General features: G+C 44.0%; 1 protein-coding gene across 10 annotated transcripts in view; it reads right to left on the reverse strand.

Annotated features, from left to right (window-relative positions):
- Positions 1-23,805, reverse strand: part of CPSF6 (cleavage and polyadenylation specific factor 6) — a 1,684,023-nt gene that overhangs the window by 676,241 nt on the left and 983,977 nt on the right. For all 10 annotated transcript variants that reach the window (XM_044088012.1, XM_044088011.1, XM_044088009.1 and 7 more), the window contains one exon: positions 8,236-8,424. In XM_044088012.1, coding sequence (XP_043943947.1) covers positions 8,238-8,424 — 187 coding nt within the window. In that variant the 3' untranslated portion in view covers positions 8,236-8,237. The remainder of the gene's footprint in view (positions 1-8,235; positions 8,425-23,805) is intronic.

The raw sequence follows: 23,805 nt of genomic DNA on the forward strand, positions 1-23,805 counted from the left end.
TTAATGGAAGTAACAGCATCCGACGCAGAAATCCCTAGACTGGTATTCGGGCCGCCTGAGGGCTACCTGCAGGCAGATAAAGTGTGATGACTGCAACAGTGAAACACTAAGAACATCTGCCTAATTTGCTGAGGATTCTTCTCTGGCACTAGGGATTCCACCCTCATCTGCTGTAGGTCTGATATAGAAGTTGGAATCTGCAAAGTAACTCAAGCACCACTGAAAAAAAAGCCCTTAGACATGTGGATGTCAAGGGGGGTCAACTCCGGAAGGGTCTTACTAAAGGCCTCAGTCGCACATTTCAAGGAACTGTGAACTTCTCCTCTGCCAGCAAGCGTCTGGATGGACACTAACAGACTGTTGTACAGCACCCAGTCTTCAGACGGTGCTTTTTGTGAGGACAATACAAGTCAGCATGACTGGCGGATGTCAAATTCAAGTGGGCCCCTGCTGCTCTGTAAACATTTTTCAAGTGACTCTGCCTTGTGCTTAATGCCCTTTAAATTAAAGTGAGCACAGTGGGGACACAGTTGGGCACATTCTACCTGAGCGTGGAACACAAAATCCAGAAAACCCAGTGAAGGATTTGTTCCCCCACACAAAGGAAATAAGTCTTACCCACTGACCTGTTACAATAATATGAAGTATGAAAAAGACTACAAAAGGAATACCTAAGCTTTAGGCAAGGGGGTCTTAAATTTAAACCACAGGTGCTGTATAAGGGCTAACAAAAGCAAACAAGGGCCACAACCTCCAAGACAAAGACAGGCAGTGTCGCTAGAAAAGCACTGTAATCCCTTTCCTCAGCCATAATTATGTTGGTTTAAGGACTGGGAGGGCAGTCAAATTTGAAATGCCTACCTTAGACACCCTACTTGGCTTCAGACCAAAAAAAATCTATCTTACTCATGCAGCAAGAACAAACAGAAAACAGTGACAGCTGCAACCCTTATAGCAATGATAACCTGACAGAGAGAAGGAGTCCACTAGGCAACAAGTGGAACAAATCACTGGTATTCAGGCCAGCCAAGGGCTTCTACCACAGAATCCCAAGTGATTAATGCAACAGTGAAGCATTAATATAGTCTACTTCTGGCACAAACATATTCTGATCAGATCCAAAGAGCCATCTCTGACATATATTTGTCAATCTGATTTGCTCAACCTCACTTCCAATGTTTTTCAGCAAGGGTGCAGAGAGTTATCTGCAGCCTAGGTGATCTCTCATACTGGAGCTGCAAGTCTGCACAAGACTATTTTCATTTGCTTGCTCGAGTACCAGAGCATTGTTTTACTGCCCTCCTGTTATACTGACAGGATTACAGTCATCTTCAAATATCGTGCTTCTTTCTTGTACCCTGGTCCCAAATGCCCTGAAATTCAAATGGTTCCATGCGAGTCCCCCACCCAAAGCTAGACTAAAGGAGTCTCAGGTTAGGGTCACTGTAGACTGGGGTGCTCAAAAGGCAATTCCAAGTTCAGTTACAGCTGTTTTACCCATTAAAATAGTTCCTTACGCAGGGCAGAAGCTGAATCCAGATTTCTACAGATTGTGAGAAAGTACTGGCCCAATCTACTACTGAGGTACTATTATAGCTTTATTTTGTGCAAGCAGACCACCAAAAGGGTACAGCCATGGCAGTCTAAGCAGCTGTTGGCACCAAACACCTTAGCAGAGACTCTGAAGATAAAGGTTGTGAAGGCATCTCACCATGTCTGAAGTCACCAGATTTAGGCAGAACAATGTTTTCTGTCAGAATGTCTTCTGTCTCTAGTTTCTCCATTTTCACTTGTATGTTTCAGGAGACGTGAGCAGAAGCAGTGTGTGTGTGTGTGTGTGTGTGTGTGTGTGTGTGTGGGGGTGTCACATAACCCTTTAGGAGCTGCAAACATCATGAGACGTAGATGTTCTGGACGGCCTCACGGTTAAAAACACTGCACACGGGTCTTCATGACTTGGGTGGAGGCAGTCAAGACAATGGGAATTATGTCAATTTCACAGACAGACGAGTAATACAGCAGTACAAAACAAAAATTCCCAGGGTATATACTTTTCTGGAAGCAAGCAGTCCAACTGACAATACTACGGGCACATACAGCAGTAAACTGTGGCAGGGGGATCTATAGAGAGCACAAGTCAATACATCTCCCTTATAAAATGCACTTATTTAGCAGTAGGAAGGAGTCCTCTAAAGCCTGAGAAGTGTTACTGCTCTGAAAGCTGAACCTGCAAGCAACATTTCTTAACAGTGAAAAGTCCAACTGGGAAGGCATCTTCTCAGCCAGGGGAAGAAGGGTGCAAAGCTCTGCGTACTAAGCCAGACAGTCCTCCTGTGACTGAAGTTACAAATCATCTCTGATTTTTTGCATCACTTGCTGTTGCAACATGTCTGTTAACTGTCAAAAAGAGGCATCATCAAATGATAACCTGACACGAGTCTGATATGTAAAGCTATGCAGCGCATCATCATGGACCTGACTAAGACATAAGAAATCTCCAAACTCTAGACCCCACACAATTTAGCTTTGTGAAAGGGAGATCATGCCTGCTCAACCTGGTTGACTTATTTTGAGTCAGTCAACCGGGCTGTGGAAGAAGGTAAGGCAGTGCATACAGCCTACCTTGATCTGGCCAAGGCCTTTGACACCATTCTTCACTCAGGCATTACTAAAACTCTCCAAACTAGGCATTAACCCCTATACCACAAAGTGGGTTGCAAATTGGCTCACAGTTAGAACAGTGTGATCGGACTCCAAGTCAAACTGCTGACCAGTCATGAGAGGCGTCCCACGGGGAACAGTCCTGGGTACTCTCCTGTTTGGCATCTACTTCTCAAAAGTCCAGGCCAACACAGAGGGACTCTGGCTAACCAAGTTTGCAGACTACTGCAAGCTGGGAGCCATTAACTCTCCAAGTGATGCAGACATCCTACATAAAGGCCTCACTGAGACCAATGACTGGTGTCAAAACCATGGCCTTAAGCTTAATGCCAAAAAATTTAGTCATCCCCTTTGGTAAAAACTCAGTTCCCACTAGTTACCACATCGATGGGAGCCCACTGAGCACTGAAGGCGTTATAAGATCTGGGGACGCAGGTTGACAGCAACTGCTTCAACCACCACATTGCCACTACCACCCAACACTACAACTTGTGAGAGATGCACTTATATAGCCAAACAAGAAGCAAAGCTCTCTTCACCCAAGACTGGACTAGACAGTCCAGAGGAGAAGGTAAACAACTGCACCACACCACATCATCACATAGTCCCTCAAAACCTACACCACCAACACACACACACAGAAACACAACACACACACCTACATTCACGGGGGCTCTCAAAAACCTGTCCAAGGATCAGGGACCTCCAAAGCAGAAATGCAAGCAAACTCCACCCCCCAAACACAACCTAAATGACAACCCACAAACTCAGTATGCCACTCAACTACAGCCCATAAGGCATAACAATGTACCCAACACTCTAGACATAGGTGACTCTATAGTCAGGCACACTGATGTTCCACTCACCAGGCTAAACAAGGAGAAAGTTACTATCAGCTGCCTGACAGGTGCCAGGATCCGCCACAACGCACGCACTCAGGTCATTCCCCAAGTACAAATATGACACTGTCATTGTCTATGTTGGTGTGAACGACCTGAGATGTACCTCCCTGGACTACATGAAGAGACATGGAGCTCTCCTATCTTGTAGCCCAGGCAGGTATGATCCTGCCCTGAGTAGCATTCTGCCATCACCCAGAATTATACCACAGTACAAGAACAAAATGACTGACTTCAACAATTGGCTAAGCGTCTGGTGTCAACAATTGGCTAAGCGTCTGGTGTCATTCTAAGGGGATCCAGTATTTGTCTGCCTGGGACGACACGATCGACAGACCATGATGCTTTGCCAGAGATGGTCTGCACTTGTCGCCCTTGGGATTCCAGATACTGGCTAAGACTCTTGCCACCCCTATAGTGCCTTTTTTAGGCAAGGTTCAAATGACATTCACCACTGTAACAGGTACAAACAAGCAAAATCTGAGGGTAATGCTACTCAATGCTAGAAGTCTAAACCTCAAAATGCACTCACTCAAGGCACTCAAAATGGAGAACATTAACATCTGTACAGTGACAGAGACCTGGTTCAAACCTCCAGAGAACACCCCTGCGTTACCAGGCTATAATTCATACCACACCTTTCGGCCATCTAACCCGGAACAAAGCACTAAAGGTGGAGGCATGTCCATATTCATTAAGGATATCCACACCTCCAGGCTAGTTGCACAGCATAATGCATCCGAGATTATCCAAGTGCAACTAACTCTGGGCAAGACCGCAATCCAACTGTAGCTTGCTACAGACCCCCCACCAAGCCCCAGGTTTCCCACTCCATTTCTTGATACACTGGAAAGTATTAGGGTACAATCACACACCCTAATAATGGGCGATTTCAACTACCCCACCATTAACTGGGAAAACTACTCATGTACCAACTCTTTTGCTCAATGTTTTGTGGAATTCATAAATTCCAACACCTTGGATCAACTTATTCACACCCCCACCAGAGGCAGCAATATCCTAGACCTGGTCATCACCAACATGGGCAACCGGTGTTCCACACCAGAGATCAATTCCTCGTTGGTCAAATCCGACCACAAGCTAATCACCCTAGACATCCACATCCTGCCCCCACCCCCAATTAGGGAAACCACCGTAAAAAACTTCTCCAAAGCCAACTTCACACTTAAGACGGAAGTGGCAAACTTCATGACACCCATGCAGACTGACAATAGAGGTAGGATTGCTGAATCCCACACAAATGCACTTTATAAGCACTTACACGAGTGCATGGATCATGCTATCCCTAATAGAACAGAGATGCTATCCTCCAAAAAATGGAAGCCAATCTGGTGGTCCTCTGCCATAAACAAACTCTACAACAGAAGAAAAAAACTGTTGCAAGAGAGTAAAATCCCATGACTGGAGGAACTCCCTGGTCAACCTCAGTAAGAAGCTGAGATCCCGCAAAATCCTCCAAAGCTAGTTACGAAAACAAAATTGCCACCGACTCTAAAGACAACCACAAAGCATTCAATAACTATGTCAAGAATCTCAATGGCAACTCTCAGATCTGCTCCGAGTTACAGCACAATGGCACTAAATATACAGAACCAACTGATATTGCCAACATCCTGGCAGATAGGTTCAGTGCTAACTTTACCCCCTCTCACCCCTAGAGGGCCCATCTTTATACCAGAAGAATGCAAAGCTCCTGTAATCACGGCTGCACAGGTAAAAAACACTCTCCAAAGCCAAGAATACAGCATCCATGGGACCTGACAATATCCCAGGCTGCGCTCTACACGAACTACAGAATTAACTGGCACCCTACCTAAGTACCATGTTCAATCATAGCCTCATCTCAGGCTTTGTGCCCACTGAATGGCGCATCGCAACGGTTATCCCATTCCACAAAGGGGGAGCCACGACGTACCCCGGGAACTACTGCCCCATTAGCCTGACGAGCCTAATCTGCAAGGGCATGGAACGTATCATGGAATTCAAAGACATTGGTAATCTCCAAACTCTGGACCCTACCAAGTTCGGGTTTGTAAAAGGCAGATCATGTCTCCTAAACCTGATTGACTTTTTTGAAGCAGTCACCAAAGCCACAGATGAGGGTAAGGTGGATCACACAGCTTATCTAGATCTCGCCAAGGCTTTCGACACCATCCCCCCTCTGGGATTATAGATAAGATCACTAAACTTGGTATAAAACCCTATGTCACAAGATGGGTTGCCAACTGGCTCACGGACAGAACCCACACTGTGAAAGTAGCAGACGCCAAATCAGACTTCAGACAAGTCACAAGTGGAATACCACAGGGTTCAGTCCTGGGTCCTCTCCTGTTTGGTATCTACTTCTCTAAAGTACAGGCTAACACAGAAGGTCTTTGGCTAACAAAGTTTGCAGAGCCATCATCGAAACTCCTAACGGTGTGGACATACTACAAAAGGGCTTCACTGAGACAGATGCCTGGTGTCAAAGCCATGGCCTGAAGCTCAATGCCAAAAAGTGTACCGTCATCCCCTTTAGTAAAAACTCTAACCATGTACTACCACATAAGTGGTAGTCTACTTAACGCTGAAAGTGTGGTAAGAGACCTTGGGACACAGGTGGACAGTAGTCTCTCCTTTGATAATCACATTGCCACAGTGGTCAGGAAATCCTTCTACGTGGCACACATCACAAAAGGTTTCTCATCCAGAAAAAAAAAAAAAAGGTAATTGTTCCCCCCTCTATACTCATCACCCATTATAGAGTACAACGCCCCTTTTGGTATGTACCTCACAAGACATCTACAACTGGAAAGGCCACAGAAATACCTCAAAGAGAATTACTGGCCTCAAACAGATGCCCTACACAGACAGTCTCAAACTCCAGCTTTACTCTGTCGCATATTGCCTGCTCAGAGGTGATCTCTGCCTAACATACAAAGCTATGTCAAACAAATAGCTGCTGGACATGCGCCACTTAAAGAAATCCCAATCCCTCCGAGCTACACATTCTAGGGACCTAAACATTGTCCCCACAATAAACAGAATGTGCTGGAGGGATAGATTCCTGTCCCAGAGACTTCCCATACTCTGGAACAGACTATGTCAAACAAAGCTCCTCATTAATACTCAAGAAAAATCTTGATGATTGGATGGGAAATAGGAAATTCACCCCAGGGATCACTTCTGTGGCTCTGCTTGACAAGGGCAAAGGAAAATATTTTCTTGGGTAGCGAACACCAGGGTAACTTTTTGGCTAGGCTTATACAGACCCTAGGGCTAATAGCCTAGTACCTACCTATGGTTAGAAAGTCCTTTTGTGTGACATCTCATTACCAAGGGTTTTGCGTCCAGGAAGAGAGGTCATAGTCTCTCTACTCCTCCCTCAGACCATAGAGTATTAATGCTCCACTTAGCATGCACCTCACTAGACACCTGCAACAGCTGGAAAGGCCAGAAAAGTACCTCACGAAGAGGACCACAGGCATTAAACCTGTCCTACACAGACAGACTCAAAATACTCCAGCTATTCTCGGTCTCATATCGTCTACTTAGAGGCACACTCTGCTCAACTTACAAAGCCATGTCTGACCCAGCACTGTTAGAAATGTTACATCTAAAGAAATCCCAATTCCTCCACACCACACACTCCAGAGACCTCAACCTCATTACCACAATCCACAGAACATGCTGGAGGGACAGTTTCCTCACTCAGACTGCCCATGCTCTGGAATACACTTCCCAAACATGTCAAGCAGAGCACCTCACTGCCCCTCAAAGAGAAATCTTGAGTGGATGGGTAATATAAAATTCACCCCGGGGATCACTCCAGTGGCTCTACTTCATTGAGGTGTTGGGAACTAATGGCAGGCGGCACGATGCCAGGGCACTTCTATGGGCTAGGCTTGTAAAGACTCCAGCGCCATTAGCCTAGTACACACCTATGAACCTGTGATAAGTTACCCGCTATCATGCTGCTTTTCAAGCTGCACAGAATAAGATGATAAAGTGTACCTCTGCCCTGGAAAGTGCCCTCCTGAAATGGTTTACAAAACACTTCCACAATAACATGATTTAAGACATGCTGCTTAGAAAATAATAAAACAGCTTTAAAGTAGCACCAGATTACTCAATAAATCCACATGAAAGCAGAAAAATAAGGGCATTTTTATATTGTGCACCAACTAATTCAGTACGGTATTCCTGGGTCAGAACAGACCAAATAATATTCTATAAACAAATGTGATACTGAATTTTCAACAAGGCACAAACTGCTAAGACCACACAGGCATATAATATATTAAAGGCTAACTTAGACCTGGCAAAGCAACACCTTTACTACAAAAGCTACTACAGACTGCATGATATTTAGTACAATGTATATGTTGAAAAATGTCTACAAATGAGTCTAGTCCTGTCATGGATTACACAACCTGTACATACACATTTTCTGTAAAGTACCCTGTACTGCTAATTGCATGGTTACTCAGACCAACAAAAATCTACTTGATACCCAAACCAGTAAACTTTCTGCAGTCCTTGGCAAAACTAAAGTATACCTTAAGCCACATGGAACAAAAATCAATATGATTGACAAGCCTACAGTGTACAACTGGAAAACTTTTTTTTTTTTTTAATTTACCAATATGATCAAAATTCAGTCCTATGAACTCACCTTCAACGATGCCGATACTCTCTCTCCCTATCTCTCTCTCTATCACGATCTCTGTCCCGATCACGATGTCTATCTCTTTCTCTGCTCCTCTCTCTGTAGTAGTCATCATGTCGATCTCTACTACGTGATTTATGACGCCTGCTCTTCTCTCTTGATCTGCTATGGTCCCTTTCTCTTGATCGTTCACGTCTTTAAAACAAAAACACACTCCAGGTCAGAAACAAGTACTATGTAGACACTAGATACAGATAAATTGCACATACAATACAGCAGAGGAAAATGAGTATGGTACAGGTATTACTGGATGCCAGAGAGTGCTCAGAAGCATCTCAGTGCTCCTTGGCACACGAAAACATCTTTACCGTAAGACGGTCTATTGGATAAGGGACAGAACAGCGTGTGAGAGGCTGACAACCTGAACTGGCAATCTGGGAAGCTGGTGGACTGCAGAGGTAGGGTGGGGGTTATGCTTGAGCAGCCAATGGCCCAGTCTGCCTATTGCCAGAATTTTTTTTTTGCAGTCCACTACTACTTTCTAGCAGAAACTGGAGAGCACCATGTGCAATGGGTACTGGACGGCAAATCATCATGGATAGCAGCATTCATGGGCTTGTCACTGCACAACCATCCTCTTACAAATGTATATTCTCACTGTGAGCAGCTGAGAAATTGGGATGCCTCAATCCTTCCCACAAAGGTGGTAGAAAGATCTGCCAGGTATTACTCCAGAGCTAACAGCCCAACACTATCAAAACACTAAAAACGTAACTTCTGTAGCACATATCTTGTAGGTGTCTCACTACATTTACAAAGCTGGTATTGGGCTTTTGCAGTTTAAATGTTACAATCAGTACTTAGTGCATATTTTGTAGTACATTTTATGACAAAGATGACTTAATGCAAACTCATTTCTGTGCAGTTAAAACCTATTGACTGTAAACATTTGACAAAATATTCAGGGCAATCATTTGCAGTTCTGTCAAAATGCTATACAATACTTCACAGTCACATTAGTAAACAGATGCCAGCACTGTACGTCAGTCCATGTATTAACTGAGTAAACATTTGAGAACCTAGTAATTTTTACATGAAGTTCAGTTGTGTGGGGCAGTCAAAGCAGACCAGCAACACGAGCACTGTTGCAAAAAATACTGCACATGGATTTGAACCAAGCAACTGCTGTCAGCCTGCATAGCTGAGAGCTAGCAGATAAAATGGTGCAGCCAGATAAATTCATGTAAACACAGTGGTTCACAAACGTGCACATTTTTCCAGGTAGTAAAGATACCGTTTTCAAGAAATCATTCTAGCAGTTATAACCCCCTCACCCACACACCAGTTTTCTTATCTGAAGTTTGCTGCAACTACAGAGAAGTTAAAAGCACAGCAGGTGAAGGAGGTGTGCAGGACCTGGAGAGGGACAAAGCATTCCTGGATTGTGAGGGTGCTGCTCTGACCACCAAATATATTCCAATCGAATGGCAGAGATTACTGTTATCTGCGCCACACAGTGTTAGCTCTCTTGCAATATGTTAGTGAATCTTTCTAATGCAGTCTGATTAGGACATCCATAAAAAGTTAAGACTTGACATAATGCCTTCAAAATTGCCCTTGGTCTTGAACTAGGCCTGCTGGCTGTCTAGAGGAAGGGTTTGAGGAAGTCCATCACTTGTACAATATCAGAGTAAGTTATACCCCCTGTTAACACATTAAACAACCCCCCCCCCAGAGTACATTCAAGGTGTCTTGGTGCTTACATCGGAGCACTCTGTGAGGCGCTTGAAAATGTAAGCTGTTTCATCAGTGTCTTCCACAAGTGCCAGTAAATTCAGTCTTTTTAGATGCACTATTAGAAATTAAGTTGAAGTACCTGAACTTTGTTAGGTATCTTCTCAACTTTGTTTTCACTGTGGAGTAACATCATGTTTGTATTTAACATTTGAGAAAATCGGCTTGCCATGCACTGTACATCTGCAAGCCGATTCTGTATGTTTTCCATAAAGTGGCAGCCAATCTGATTCCTGCAATCCAATCCGCCACTTCCCAAACAACTCCACCCCCCCAGACCCAACTTTCTTTGTTCTGTGACAATAGAGTCCTCCAGTACCAATTCTCTTTCTTTTTCTCGGATTTGCTATACTGCTACTGGAGCAGTCTATCTATTGCAACAGAACATTTTCTGTGCACAGTTTGCGAAGTCCAGCGATAACTCAACAACCAGCAGCGAGGAACCCTAAAAGCAATTACCCTACAGATGCAACTGAGATCTTCCTATCCACAATAAAGTGTTCACTGCGTTGAACTCGGATTTGACTTATTGTATTAGTAGCAAACGGCTTGCTACAGTTTAACAGGAGACAGTTTTTCCATTTACATTCTTCTAAATGATGTGGCACAGTAGTTTTGCAGGCCGCAAAGTATTTTACAATCAGTTTCCAAAAAAGATGAAACATGCAGCAACAGGCTGCTCTCACAGTAGGTGCTAGGTGCAAAGTGTGAAAATTGTGAATGCAATGCAGTTCCAGTATACTGGCATTTGACAGGTTTTTCTTTTCTTTTTTTTTTAGGCTAGTTGAGTATGAAGGGGAGTGCCTCACTTTTAACAGTTATAAATGTAAACACTTGAGACTAAGTGCTTCATAATTGTCTCCCCTGTTTTGAAAAACTTTTTACCCCTTTCTTCCATAAACTCTGCAAGTTCAAATTGAAATTACTGTTGGCAGCTATACTTACTGAGTAGGGTGTGTTTGCATTGCAAATATTTTTAAGTACGTTCTATAGCAGTAGTTCTGTTGAGTAATGATGGTAAATGTACATGCAAAGAGTATGTGCACACAACGCATCCCAAAATAAAACTCCCTTGTGTATGCAACTCTTGCAGTTTTACTGCATGTTACACTGCTGCAAATCTCTCATGGTAGGTTTTTAAATGATGCACTGATTTACAATGCAACTAAAACTTGCATGTACAGCAACAGGCTGATTATTATGCTTGCAGCTAACAAAGTCAAACATGTTTTTGTATTTCTGCATGTTTCTTGCAGGCTATAATCCTGTTCTTTTAACTCAGACTAGGCATCCTAGAGGTCTTTTGTTGTGCATTAAGACTGATGGATACGATGGAAAATTTTCATTTTGCTTCTCAGTTGTAAGAGCTTAACAAGACACCTTGCAGTGATGTTGAACTTATTTGGTCAATGTTTAGTTAAGAAGCCATATGTGGTGGTATTAAAGTGCAGTACCACTTACAGAACAGAGCAGATATTACTGTATTAGAAGCTGAAGATTCTTCACAGCTGGCATTCAAAGGAAATTCTTGTAACTGGAGATTCAATTGTTAGAGGAACTGATACTTATATCAGCAGAAAATATAATGAACATCGAAGTGTTATGCTTGCCAGGAGCAAAAACAGAAGATGTGAAACAAGCCTTGGACCACATTAATGTAAAAAAAATACACGTATATTTTTTTGGAACAGCATGAATGTAAGGAAGTATGGATCTGTTTTTACTCACGTTGGTACAAATGTCACCCACAAGGGTTCTCTGTTAGTAGGGAACCGACAGCCCTCTAGATAATATAGCTTGTACTGGTGTTAGGACGTATTTTTCACAACTCGCCTATAGAAAGGATAGTCAGGTCACTGTGAATGAAAAGATTTTTTGGATAAATACCTACATGGAAAAAATGTCCTATTTTAAAAAAATGGAAATATGTAGAGCATCCAAGCCTTGTTTTTGGGCACACATGTTCAGACAGAATGGTGTGCATTTGTCAAGATCAGGAAGAGAATTTTTGCAGCAGATATTCTGCAATATTTGACAAACACTAGGCAGGACTTTTGTCAGGTCGAAAAATGTAATAGTTCACAAATAGCAACATTTGATGCATCTCTAATGGTTAACGCTAGGAGCATTAATAGTAAAGATTTTTTATTGGAAAATTTGCTACATTCCCACAAAATTGGGATTGTTTGTGAAACAAGGTTAAAGAACAATGACTGCAAACCAGTTCCGTCAGGGTATAAATGTTTTTACTGTAACAGACATTCTAACAAAATCAGGTGGAGGTGTTGCGATAGGGATTAAAGACAGCTATGAGTAATGTCTTTCGGCTTTTCTCGGTTAGGGATCGCCACAGTGGAACGCCGGTCGGCTAATGATTGGCAGTGGATTTTAAAGGTGCTGAGTTGCCAGCCTGACGTCCAACCTTCAAAGAAGGCACACCCATTCACGCACGCACCTACCTGCGTGTCTTTATACATCACTCGACCACGGGGAGAACATGCAAACTCCACACAGAAGGTGCTCCAGCCGAGAATCGAATGGGAGAACCTCTTGCTATGAGGCGACAATGCTAACTGCTGCACGGCCTTAAGGATAGCTATGAGACCTGTGATTATTAAACAGAGAAGGTAATGTTGGATAAGTTGGTCAGAACTGGATCGGTTGGGACTTGAAACCGTATATCAGCATGCATATGTTGAAAATGCATCTATTACCACCTGTAACATGATGTTGTACAACAATATAATAGCAGCTATAAATGAAAAATTGTGCTGTGATGTAATTTCTACAAATTTAACTTTAGCATTTGACGGGGTCATACACAAAACACAGATCAATAAATTAGTACAACTAGGTATTGATGTACTCTTGATAAGATGGATAGCTGCATGGCTTACAAATGGGACATGGCAAGTATACAGCAACTGGACAGGCGAAATCATTGATTACAGACAGGCTTGTCCCCCACAGGGCTGTGTCCCAGGCCTTTACTTGTTTAGATCGCATCTTTCAAACTTAATGCATGTAAGAAACAGTTGAACATTAAGCTTTAAAATATCTTTAGGCTAGTACATTATCCAAATAAGTATCAAATTCTGTTAACACAGTCAGGAACAGTCAATAAAAAGCATGAAAAGAAAATATATGCAGTTAACTCATGGTTGCTGCTAGAAAGAGAATGTTATTTTGAGAGGGTTATCTTGGTATTTCAATGTGGTACTTGCAAAACAGCAGCTCTTCATCACTGCCCTTCAATCTAATCTCTGTTTTTGTTGTCCCTGGTGGTGAAATTTAACTGTAAATTATCTATATGCATACCTCTCAACTGTCCAGATTTTTGCCTTGTATTTTTGGTCTGTTCCTCAAAGTTTGTGGTTTTCTGGCAAATCACTGGGGCTGAAAGTACAGTTTTGTACCTACCATAAATGTAGATGTTCGAGTGTATACCCTGCTGCAGTCATCACACTTGGGTTATCCTGTCAGGCGGTCACCGCAGTCGGCCTTAATTCCAAAGTCTTGGTCCGGCGTCAGTTGCTGTCGCTTCTTCCCTGACGTCAGTGTGCCCAGGGGTATACAAGAGGCATCCAACGCCATTTTCTTCAGTTTTTCTTGCCCCAGATGTCAGGTGCCCCCCCAAAAGGTGGTCAGTAGATAGTACCAATAATAAATGTTTAGCACAAACAAAACATCCCTCCAGCTATAAGCAAATATGCCACAAAGGTTGCATCAGATTTTAAGGTATTGAAAGGTTTCAGTTAGGTCAGAGGTGATGGAGGGAGGGTAACCTGGACTGCAGCAGGGTATACACTCAAACATCTACATTTATGGTAGGTACAAAACTGTACTATGTTCATCGTGTTACCCTGCTGCAGTCATCACACTTGGGTTGAATCCCAAAGCTAAGGATGGGAGGTTGAGTCAAACAGGGTTAGAGGAGGCTAGAAGGCCCTGTAAAACTGCAGTGGCGAAGCCAGCTCTAGTCTTAGAGTAAAGGGGTAAGTGATAGTGTTTGGTGAAGGTGTGTAGTGAACTCCAATTTGCAGCTTCCAGAATATCCTTGGTTGGCACCCCCTGAGGAAGGCTGTAGATGTAGCTGCTGCCCTGGTGGAGTGGGGCCTTATGCTAGCAGGAACTGCTTTTCCATGATGGGTGTAGCAAAAACGTATGCAATGTCCTATCCATTTGGAAATGGTCTGTTTCGAGATAGCGTTTCCTTGTGATGCTGTAGCATAGGATACAAAAAGCTGGTCAGATTTTCTGAAAACCTTAGTTTTATCCAAGTAGTAACGTAGCTGCCTGTGAATGTCCAAGGAGTGCAGGAGTCTTTCTCCTTTGTTCTGTGGATTTGGGAAGAAGGTGGGTAAATGGATGGTTTGATTTAGAGCCACACTGGATACCACCTTTGGCATGAAGGAGGGGTTAGTTCGTAGAGAAACTCTGTCTTGATGAAAAATGAGGAAAGGCTCTACTGCCATTAGTGCCTGTAGCTCTGAGACTCTTCTGGCTGAAGTAATTGCTAGCAGCAGGGCAGTCTTCCATGATATAAACTTTAAATCAGCTGAGAAAGCTGGCAGCTAAGTTTTTCCAGAACAAAGTTGAGGTCCCAAGTTGGTGCTCTGCTGGGAGGCCTAATGTTTTTGGCCCCTCAGGTACTGCCTTAGAAGTGGATGTGAAAATAAGGGAGGATCCGTGTTGTAGTGAGCTGAAATAGCCGAGGCATGGATTTTAATAGATGAAAAAGAAGTCCTTTGTGTAACAACTCAGTTAAATATTGTAGAATCTGAGGTATGTCCGGCTCAAGGGTATTTTGGCCTTTAGCTTAGCTTCAGGCGCAAAATCATTTCCATGGTGCTGGGCCTCCTGGCCTCCAGAATGACATCCATAACAGTTTGTGAAAGAGGAGCTGGCTGGTTGCTTAGGTGATTTGCCACGCAGCCAAATTTAAGGTTTTGAGCTGGCTGTGTAAAATCTGACTGTCTCGCTGTGTGAGCAGATGAGGAATTTGTGGTAAAATCCATGGTGGGCCTTGGGACATGTTCCTTAGTAGTGGGTACCAGTGCTGGCGTGGCCAGTCTGGGGCAATGAGCATCATTCGGGGTCTCTCCATCCTTTCAGCAGCACCTTTGTGAGAAGGGGCAATGGAGGAAAGGCATATACTGTCAGCATTTTCCAACTGAATGAGAGTGCTTCCACTTTCCAAGCTTGATGGTGAAATGTCCTTGTGCAAAATTTTGATAGCTGATAGTTTTGGGGGTTGGCAAACAGGTCTATGTCTGGGCGCCCCCATTTTTGAGTTATCATTGCAAATACTTGTGGATCCAGTTTCCACTCGTGGGGATCCATGATGTTCCTGCTTAGGTCGTCTACCAATGTGTTCTTTTTTCCTGGCAGGAATAGAGTTTGTAATTGAACTTGGTAAGCCAGTGCTGTGTTCCACAAGGTCATTGCTTGCCTGCATAAAGGGTAGGAGTGTGTACCCCCTTGCTTGTTTATGTACCACATTACTGTGGTGTTGTCTGTCGTTATTATAAGCTGTACTGGATGTAAGAGGTCCTTGAAGGCTGTCAGAGCATTCTGTACAGCTAGCATTTCTTTTTGATTGATGTGCAGATTTCTTTGATTTGCAGTCCATATTCCTTGAACGCACCGTCCTGCCATGTGTGCCCCCCCAGGCATAGTCCGATGCATCTGTTGTCATAGTTTGCCCGGCTGGGGGTAAGGTGAAAGGCTGACCCTTGTTGAGGTGACATGACTGTGACCACCACAGAAACTCTTGTTGAAGGCAGGGAATGAGAGGTATCAGTTTCCAAGCTGTGGCTGTGTTGAGTCCATACGCTTTTCAGGTACCATTGTAATTTCCTCATATGCAGTTTTGCAAATGGTATTAGTAGTATGCAAGATGCCATGAAGCCCAAAGCCTGCAGAATTTTTCTTGCAGGGAGTTGGGTCTTTGTTGCCATTATTTTGAAGTATTGAGTTAGTTGTAGTTTGTCTGGCGTCAGATAAGCCATCTGGGCCGTTGTATTTAAGCTGGCACCCAGGAATGTCATATTTTGTGAGGGCACTAGTTTTGATTTCTTTTCATTTACTGTGTACCCTAGGCAACTTAGAAGGTGTTTTACAAAAGCCAGATGTTGTAAGAGAATGTCCTTGCTTTCTGCTTGGATGAGGCAGTCGTCCAGGTATGGGTATATTTGAATTCCTCTTTGCCTGCAGTATGCAATTACTGGTGCCAGGCATTTTGTGAAGACCCTGGGTGCAGTAGATAAGCCAAAGGGCAGTGCAGAGAATTAGTAATGGGTTGAACCTGCAATGAAACGGAGATATCTTCTGCAATTTTGTCTGATAGGGACATGCAGGTATACCTCCTTGAGGTCCAACGTTACTAGCCAAGCTTTCTTGCCCAACATGGGAAGAAGCTGCTGTAGTGTTAGCATCTTGAATTTGGGTACTTGCAAGAAGGTGTTTAGAATTGAAAGGTCCAGAATGGGTCTCCAAGCATTGTCCTTTCTGGGGACTAGAAAGAGCCTTGAGTAAAATCCTTGGCCTTGCTCCTGTGTAGGTACCAGCTGAATGGCTCTCATTGTCCATGAAAGCTGTAATTTGTTTTTGTGCCTCTGCCCATTGATTTTGTGGCAGTTTGGCCTTCCTTTTATCCTTGGCAAGGTGTGGAAATGGAATCTGTATCCTTGTGAGATAATGTCTAGGACCCATTTGTCCTTTGCGATGATGCGCCAGTTGTCTGCAAAAAGTGCTAATTTTCCTACCAAGGGAGCTGCCAAGAGAGCTTTGCTTGGCAGTTTGAGGTTTAAGTCATTGTGTTTGTCTTGTAGTTTGGGACTTGTCTTCTCCTCCCTTCTGTGTTGCAGTGCCCCATTGGCGAAGTTTGTAAGGGATTTGTGCTTGACCTCTGCCCCTTGGGCGTCTGTAATTACCCCTCTATGGTCTGTCAGAAGCTGGAAAGGACCAATTTTTTGTTCGCCAATTTCTGCTGAAGCGTGGGAGTTGTACCTGTAAGAAATCTTTGACCATCTGCATAGATTTTGCCTTATCCTCCATTTTCTTTAAAACCTCTTCTGCTTTAACCCCACACAAGACATCCTGCTGTAAGGGTGCATCTAGTAACTTTGCTTTAACATGATCAGGCAGAGTTTGTTCCTTTAACCAAGCATGCCTATGTATAACAGACCCTGTAACAGCTGCTCTACAGGAAGCTTCCAAGGAATTAAATCCACATTGTAAAGTATGTTTGCCCACCTGTTCAGACTGCTGAGGGTGCTTGCTCATCTTTTGTTTATTTTGAGACATTAGGAACTGCTGGTATTTCAGCATCTGAAATTGACAATTTAGTGCTCTCATAGCTAGAGTAACTGAGGTGTAAACCTTCTTCCCTCACCTATCTAGTGCTTTGGAGTCCCTTTCAGAGGGTACAGGATTTTTAGCCATAGAAGCCTTAGCCCCTTTGGGACCCTGGGAGATTGTCTCTGGGTCAGCAACAGGGCTTTTAAGGAATTTGTGAGAGTCAGGCACTCTATATCTGTCTGGTTTGGCTGGAGCAGGAGGCAGAGAATCTGGATTTAGACTAGATTCTAAGTAAACATCATCCACAACGTCTAAAACTGGAGGGATAGCAAGTGGTCTGTGCTGGGGGAGTAAAAGAAACTCTCGGAGCCTTTTCTTTGAGTCGGAGTAGTCCTGACCTTCCCAGTGGAAATATTCCCTTATGGTATGCAAGGTTTCCCCAAAGGAATAGTCCTGAGGGGGAGAAGCTGAGGGAATGGAATCTTCAGCATCAGAATCTTCATAAGGGGGAAAGGAGTAATCCTGTTCCTCAGAGGAGCCTGAGGAAATAGACGCATGATCAGAGGAGGCATAATCCTCCTCTTGTCTAGGCCTTTTGTCTGGGGGGTTGGGAACCCCTGATTAAAGAAATCAAATCTTCAGCCATTTTAAGCATCTGTTTCTTAGGCATGGGGCCTTGAACTGGAGACTGATGTGCAATCTTTTTTGGTTTTAGTGGTGTCTTAAGATTAGCATAAGATTTTATGGTGAGAGTAGTAGGTCTGAAGACACCTTCTGTAACCGAAGGTGTTTCCACAGCACCGGCTTCTCCTTCTGCAATGTTGTCGGTAAGGCCTAAAGAAAATGGCTGCGTCGGCCTAGAACTCTGCTTGAGAATCCAAAGCGGTCTGGGGTTCCAATTCTGTGGTTGCCAGGGGCTGCGTAGGCGCCTGACTGAAAACCGGAGAACCGGTGACCAGCCCAGCCGAGGCCTCTGAGTCTGGCTTGGATCTAGGCTGCCTGTCTTTATCTTTGCGTTTTTTATGCACGCCGGTAGTAGGTTGCTCCGACGGCATAGTGTAATTAAATTTCCTACCGTACTGTCGTGCGAAATCAAAGCATCGCTTTATAGTTCGCTTATTGAACCTAGCACAAAACCGACAACCAGTGACGTTGTGGTCTGGGCCTAGGCAAGGTATACAATAAGAATGAAAGTCCTTATGAGGTATTTGCTTCCCACAAGAAATGCAATTGTTAACTTTTTCTGACATCGGACTGAGGCAAGAAAAGGTTCCCTAATAGGGTACTTAGCTTTGAAGACTTCGGACTGAAATTAGATTCGAAAATCTCAGGTGTCGGCCGACCGGCACTTGCGAACTGCTTCTGCTTTGGGCACCGCGCGGCAAGAAAGACTGAAGAAAATGGCTTAGGATGCCTCATATACCCCTGGCGCACTGACGTCAGGGAAGAAGCGAGAGCAACAGATGCCAGACCAAGACTTTGGAATTCAGGCAGACTGCGGGACCGCCTGACGACAGGATAACCCAAGTGTGATGACTGCAGCAGGGTAACACTATGAACATCTCAGTAAATAATGACTTGTATTCGAGTTTCAGATACCAGGAAATGTTACTGAAGGGTTTGTTTTGGCTAAATCTTCCACTCTGGTGCTTGCACATACATTTCATTGAAGGGGTCGCTTGGCTGAAAGCTTCATTTTGGTGGTTGTACATACTAGGAAATGTTACTGAAGGGTTGTTTGGGGGAAATGTTTCATTTTGGTGCATGTGTGTACCTGGACATACTCATTAAGATGTTGCTTGGGGAAATAATTCAGTGTTTATCAGGGAAGTGCTTCTACATACATGGTCAAACTGCTGAAGTGACCACTGGGCGAAATAGTTTAGTGTGTCATTTTGGTGCTTGTGCATACACAATGCAAACTGGAGGGGTTACTGAAGAAACCGAAATTACTGCAAATTACATATGGTTACATTACTTAGAATACAACACAAACATTTACATACAGTGTAATATGTCAGCATATAATGCAAAGTATGCAATTAAAAGAAGTACAGTTGTGTGCACTTACCATAAATGTAGATGTTAGAGTGCTTTCACTGTTGCAGTCATCACATTTGGGTTATATGCCTGCAGGTAACCCTCAGCTGGCTTGAATACCACTGTCTTGGGATTTCTGCATCTGATGCTGTCACTCCTTCCATGATGTCAGGGGTATAAACATGTAGCAGACGCCATTACATCAGTTTTTCTTGCCCCAGATGTCAGGTGCCCTCAAAATAGAAAGCAATTACATGACATAGAACACCCCCAGCAAAAAGCAAATATACACGACATAAGATATGCAAAACAAAAAAGCTAGGTAGAAGTAAAGAGAAGTCAGGGGGCTGGAGGGAGGTTAACCAGGACTGCAACAGTGAATATACTATAACATCTACATTTATGGCAAGTATACACAACTGTACTATGTTCTTCGTGTTTCACTGTTGCAGTCATCACATTTGGGTTGATTCCCAAAGCAAAGGAAGGGTGGAGGTAGTTAAGGAGCATTAGGGACTGGCAATCAGGCCATGTAAGACTCCTGCGGCAAATCCAGCTCTGGATATGGAAAAGATAGGCAAGTAGCAATGCTTGGTGAAAGTGTGTACAGAGCTCCAGGTTGCAGCTTCTAGATGTCCCTGGTAGGGACTCCTCTGAGAAATTCAGTAGAGGTAGATTTAGCCCTAGTGGAATGTGTTCTTGCCCCCTGTGAGGTAGGTTTTCCATGGTGCTTGTAGCAGAAATGGATGCAGTGCGCTATCCATTTAGAAATGGTCTGCTTTGAAATGGCATTGCCCTCTGCCCCTGCAGCAAAGCTGATTAGCAGCTGGTCAGATTTTCTGAGAGGCTTAGTCCTGTCCAAATAGAATCTAAGCTGTCTGTGCACGTCCAGGGAATGCAGTATCCTTTCCCCTTTATTCTAAAGATTAGGGGAAAGAGTAGGCAAATGAATGGAATGGTTTAAACCCACACTAGACACCACCTTCGGCATAAAAGACGGATTAGTCCTGAGGGAAACCCTGTCCGCATGGAAGATAATGAAGGGTTTTCACTGTCATAAGGGCCTGCAGTTCAGACACTCTTCCTGCTGAAGTGATGGCTAGGAGTAAAGCCGTTTTCCATGAGAGGAATTAACTCTGCTGTAGCAGCTGGTTCAAAGGGTGGAAGTGCTAGTTTTTCCAATACAAAATTACGGTCCCAGGCTGGAGTGGGAGCTCTCCTCTGTGTGTGTGTCTGTGTGTCTGTGTGTCTGTGTGTCTGTGTGTCTGTGTGTCTGTGTGTCTGTGTGTCTGTGTGTCTGTGTGTCTGTGTGTCTGTGTGTCTGTGTGTCTGTGTGTGGTCTTAAATTTTTTAGCTCCTCTAAGGAACTGTTTTATCAGAGGATGGGAGAAGAGGGGTGGGTTCAGTATTATAATAAGCTGAGATGGCAGAGGCATGAATCTTAATTGAAGAGAAGGATAGGCTCTTGTGGAGCAATTCTGTTAAGTAATCTAGTATATGAGGTAAGCTGGGCACAGTTGTGCCCATCCCCTGAGACTGGCTCCAGAAACAATCTTCCACTTTTCTGAATAGGATTTTCTAGTACTAGGCCTCCTTGCCACAAGAATGATATCCAGCACCTGCTTACTGAGAGTTGCTGGTGGTGAGTTCAGGGTCTGCAGCTGAGGGTGCAGAATCTGGCCTGTCTGCTGAGATAGCAGGGAATGAGTCTGAGGCAGGTGCCATGGTTGTAGCACTGTCAGACTGTGCAAATGAGGGTACCAGTGCTGGCGTGGTCAGTCTGGAGAAATCAGGATTGTCCTTGGCTTGTCCTGTTTGATCTTTAGTAAAACCTTCGAGAGAAGAGACAGAGGAGGAAAGGCACAGACAGAGGCTCGCCCAGGTAAAGGACAGGGCATCCACTTTCCAAGCCTGGCTGTGGGGAGTTCTGGTGCAGTACTTGCTCAATTAATAGTTCTGAGGGGAGGCAAAACAGGCCCACCCCTGGTGTCCCCCCCATCTGTTCCTCAAAAGCTTGAATATTTTGGGATCCAGTTTCCATTTGTGTGGGTCCATGAGATTTCTGCTCAAGTCTACCAGTGGAATTTAGTTTGCCTGACAGGAATTGAGCTTGTAGGTGCACTCGGTTACTCAAGGCTGTGTTCCACAGAGCCATGGCTAGTCTGCAGAGTGGGTAGGTATGGGTTCCCCCCTGCTTTTTTATGTACCACATAACTGTGGTGTTCTGTCTTCACCAGTAGTTGTCCTGGAAGAATAAGGCCTTTGAAGGCTGTCAGAGCATTCTGTACAACATTTCTTTCTGATTGATATGCAAGTGCATCTGCTTTGGGTTCCATTTCCCTGAATGTACTGCCCTGCCATGAGAGCCCCCCATGCATAGTCTGATGCGTCTGTTAGGGTTTTGGTGGCAGGGAGTAGAGTGAAAGTCAGTCCCCTGTTGTGGTTGCAGGCCTCTGCCCACCAAAGAACTGTGTCTTTAGACAAGAAATGAAAAGAATCAGTTTTCAGGTCCTGAGAACGTTGACACCATAGACACTTTAGGCATCATTGAAGTTTCCTCATATGCAGTCTTGCATATGGAATTAACAGAATGCAAGAGGCCATGAACCCCAGGGCTTGAAGTATTTTTCTTGCAGATAGCTGAGTTTTGGTGGCCAGTAGATTGAAGTAGTTTGTCAAATTTCTCTGGAGTAAGGAATGCCATCTGGGAAGTTGTGTTCAAGCTTGCTCCCAGGACTACAATCTATTGGCAGGGTAATAGGTGAGATTTATTTTTGTTGGTGTACCCCAGTGAAGTTAGAAGTCTCTTTACAAATGCCAGGTGCTGTAATAGCAAGTCCTGTCTCTCTGCCTGAATCAGGCAATCGTCCAGGTACGGGTAAATCTGAATACTTCTCTGCCTGCAAAATGCAATGGCTGGAGCTAGGCACTTGAATACCCTGGGCGCAGTAGATAAGCCAAAGGGAAGTGCAGAGAACTGATAGTGCATAGAGCCTGCTCTGAAGCATAGGTATTTTTTGCAAGATTCCCTTATGAGGACGTGCAGACAAGTTCTTTTAAATCTAGGGTTGCTAGCCAGGAATCCTTGGCTAGCATAGGAAGCAGATGTTGGAGAGTTGGCATTTTGAATTTTGGAACCAACAGACAGGTGTTGAGAATAGACAGCCCCAGGATAGGAAGCCAGAAGTTTTCTTTTCTGGGAACCAGAAACAGTCTTGAATAAAAACCTTGTCTTGAATAAAAACCTTGCCCCCTTTGTTCTGCTGGGACAGGCTGAATAGCCTTGATGCTGGAGAGAGAAAGTACTTGCTTTTGGGCCTCCACCCACTAGTTTGGGGGGAGGTCTGGCCATCCACTTAAGAGTTGGGAGCGAGTGAAAGTGGAATCTGTATCCTAGGGAAACAGTTTATATAACACATTTGTCTTGGGTAATACATTCCCAGTTTTTTTGCATGCAGGGTAAGTTTCCTTCCTAAAGGTCCAAGTACTTGGGCAAGGCTTGGAAGAGTTAAAGATAAGTCATTGTGCAATTTTTTTACCACAGGGTGGTGGCTTACTACTACCAGTTTTGGATGTGGGAGCACCCCACTGCTTAGATCTGTGCAAAACCTGAGACTGAAGTCTTGGTCGTCTGCTGCCCCTGGGTTTGGACTGAAGGCCTGGAAGAGACTGGAAAGGACCATTTTTTGAAGGCAAATGCCTATTGAATCTAGGTGGCTGTACTTGTAAGAAATCTTTAATAACAGTTTGCATAGATTTAGCTTTCTCCTCCATCCTTTTGAGGACTTCCGCTTTACTGCCAAATAGGCGCTCTTGGTTTAAGGGTGCATCCAGTAATTTTGCTTTGACATGATCTGACAAGTTTTATTCCTTAAGCCAAGCATGCCTTCTATGAACAGACCCAGTGACAGCAGCCCTGCAAGAAGCTTTTAAAGCATCAAAACCACACTGCAAAGTAGGTTTACCAACTTGGTTAGCAGAAAAACATGAACTCTTGTAAATCTTTGTGTTCTGCAGTCAGGAATCAACATAATTTTGTGTTTAATTAGCTCCATAATATGCTAATACTTTAGCATATGAAAAGTACAGTTTTGTACCTACCATAAATGCAGATGTTCGAGTGTTGACACTGCTGCAGTCATTACACTTGGGTTATCCTGCCATCAGGCGGTCCCGCAGTCAGCCAGAGTTCCAAAGTCTTGGTCCGGTATCGGCTGCTGTCGCCTCCTCCCTGACGTCAGTGCGACAGGGGTATATAAGATGCAGCAGACACCATTTTCTACAGTTTTTCTTGCCCCAGATGTCAGGTGCCCCCAAATAGGTAGGCAAATCAAACTGCTAGTAAAATATACAAAAGAAAAGCAAACAACCATTTTTAGTTACCAGCAAATACTCCCCATAGGTAATAAAGGGTAGATGACCTAGGTATGTACCAGAAAG

Source organism: Protopterus annectens, chromosome 11.part0 (assembly GCF_019279795.1).
Source record: "Protopterus annectens isolate FY-2018-M chromosome 11.part0, PAN1.0, whole genome shotgun sequence".
In the NCBI taxonomy this organism is placed as follows: domain Eukaryota; kingdom Metazoa; phylum Chordata; order Ceratodontiformes; family Protopteridae; genus Protopterus; species Protopterus annectens.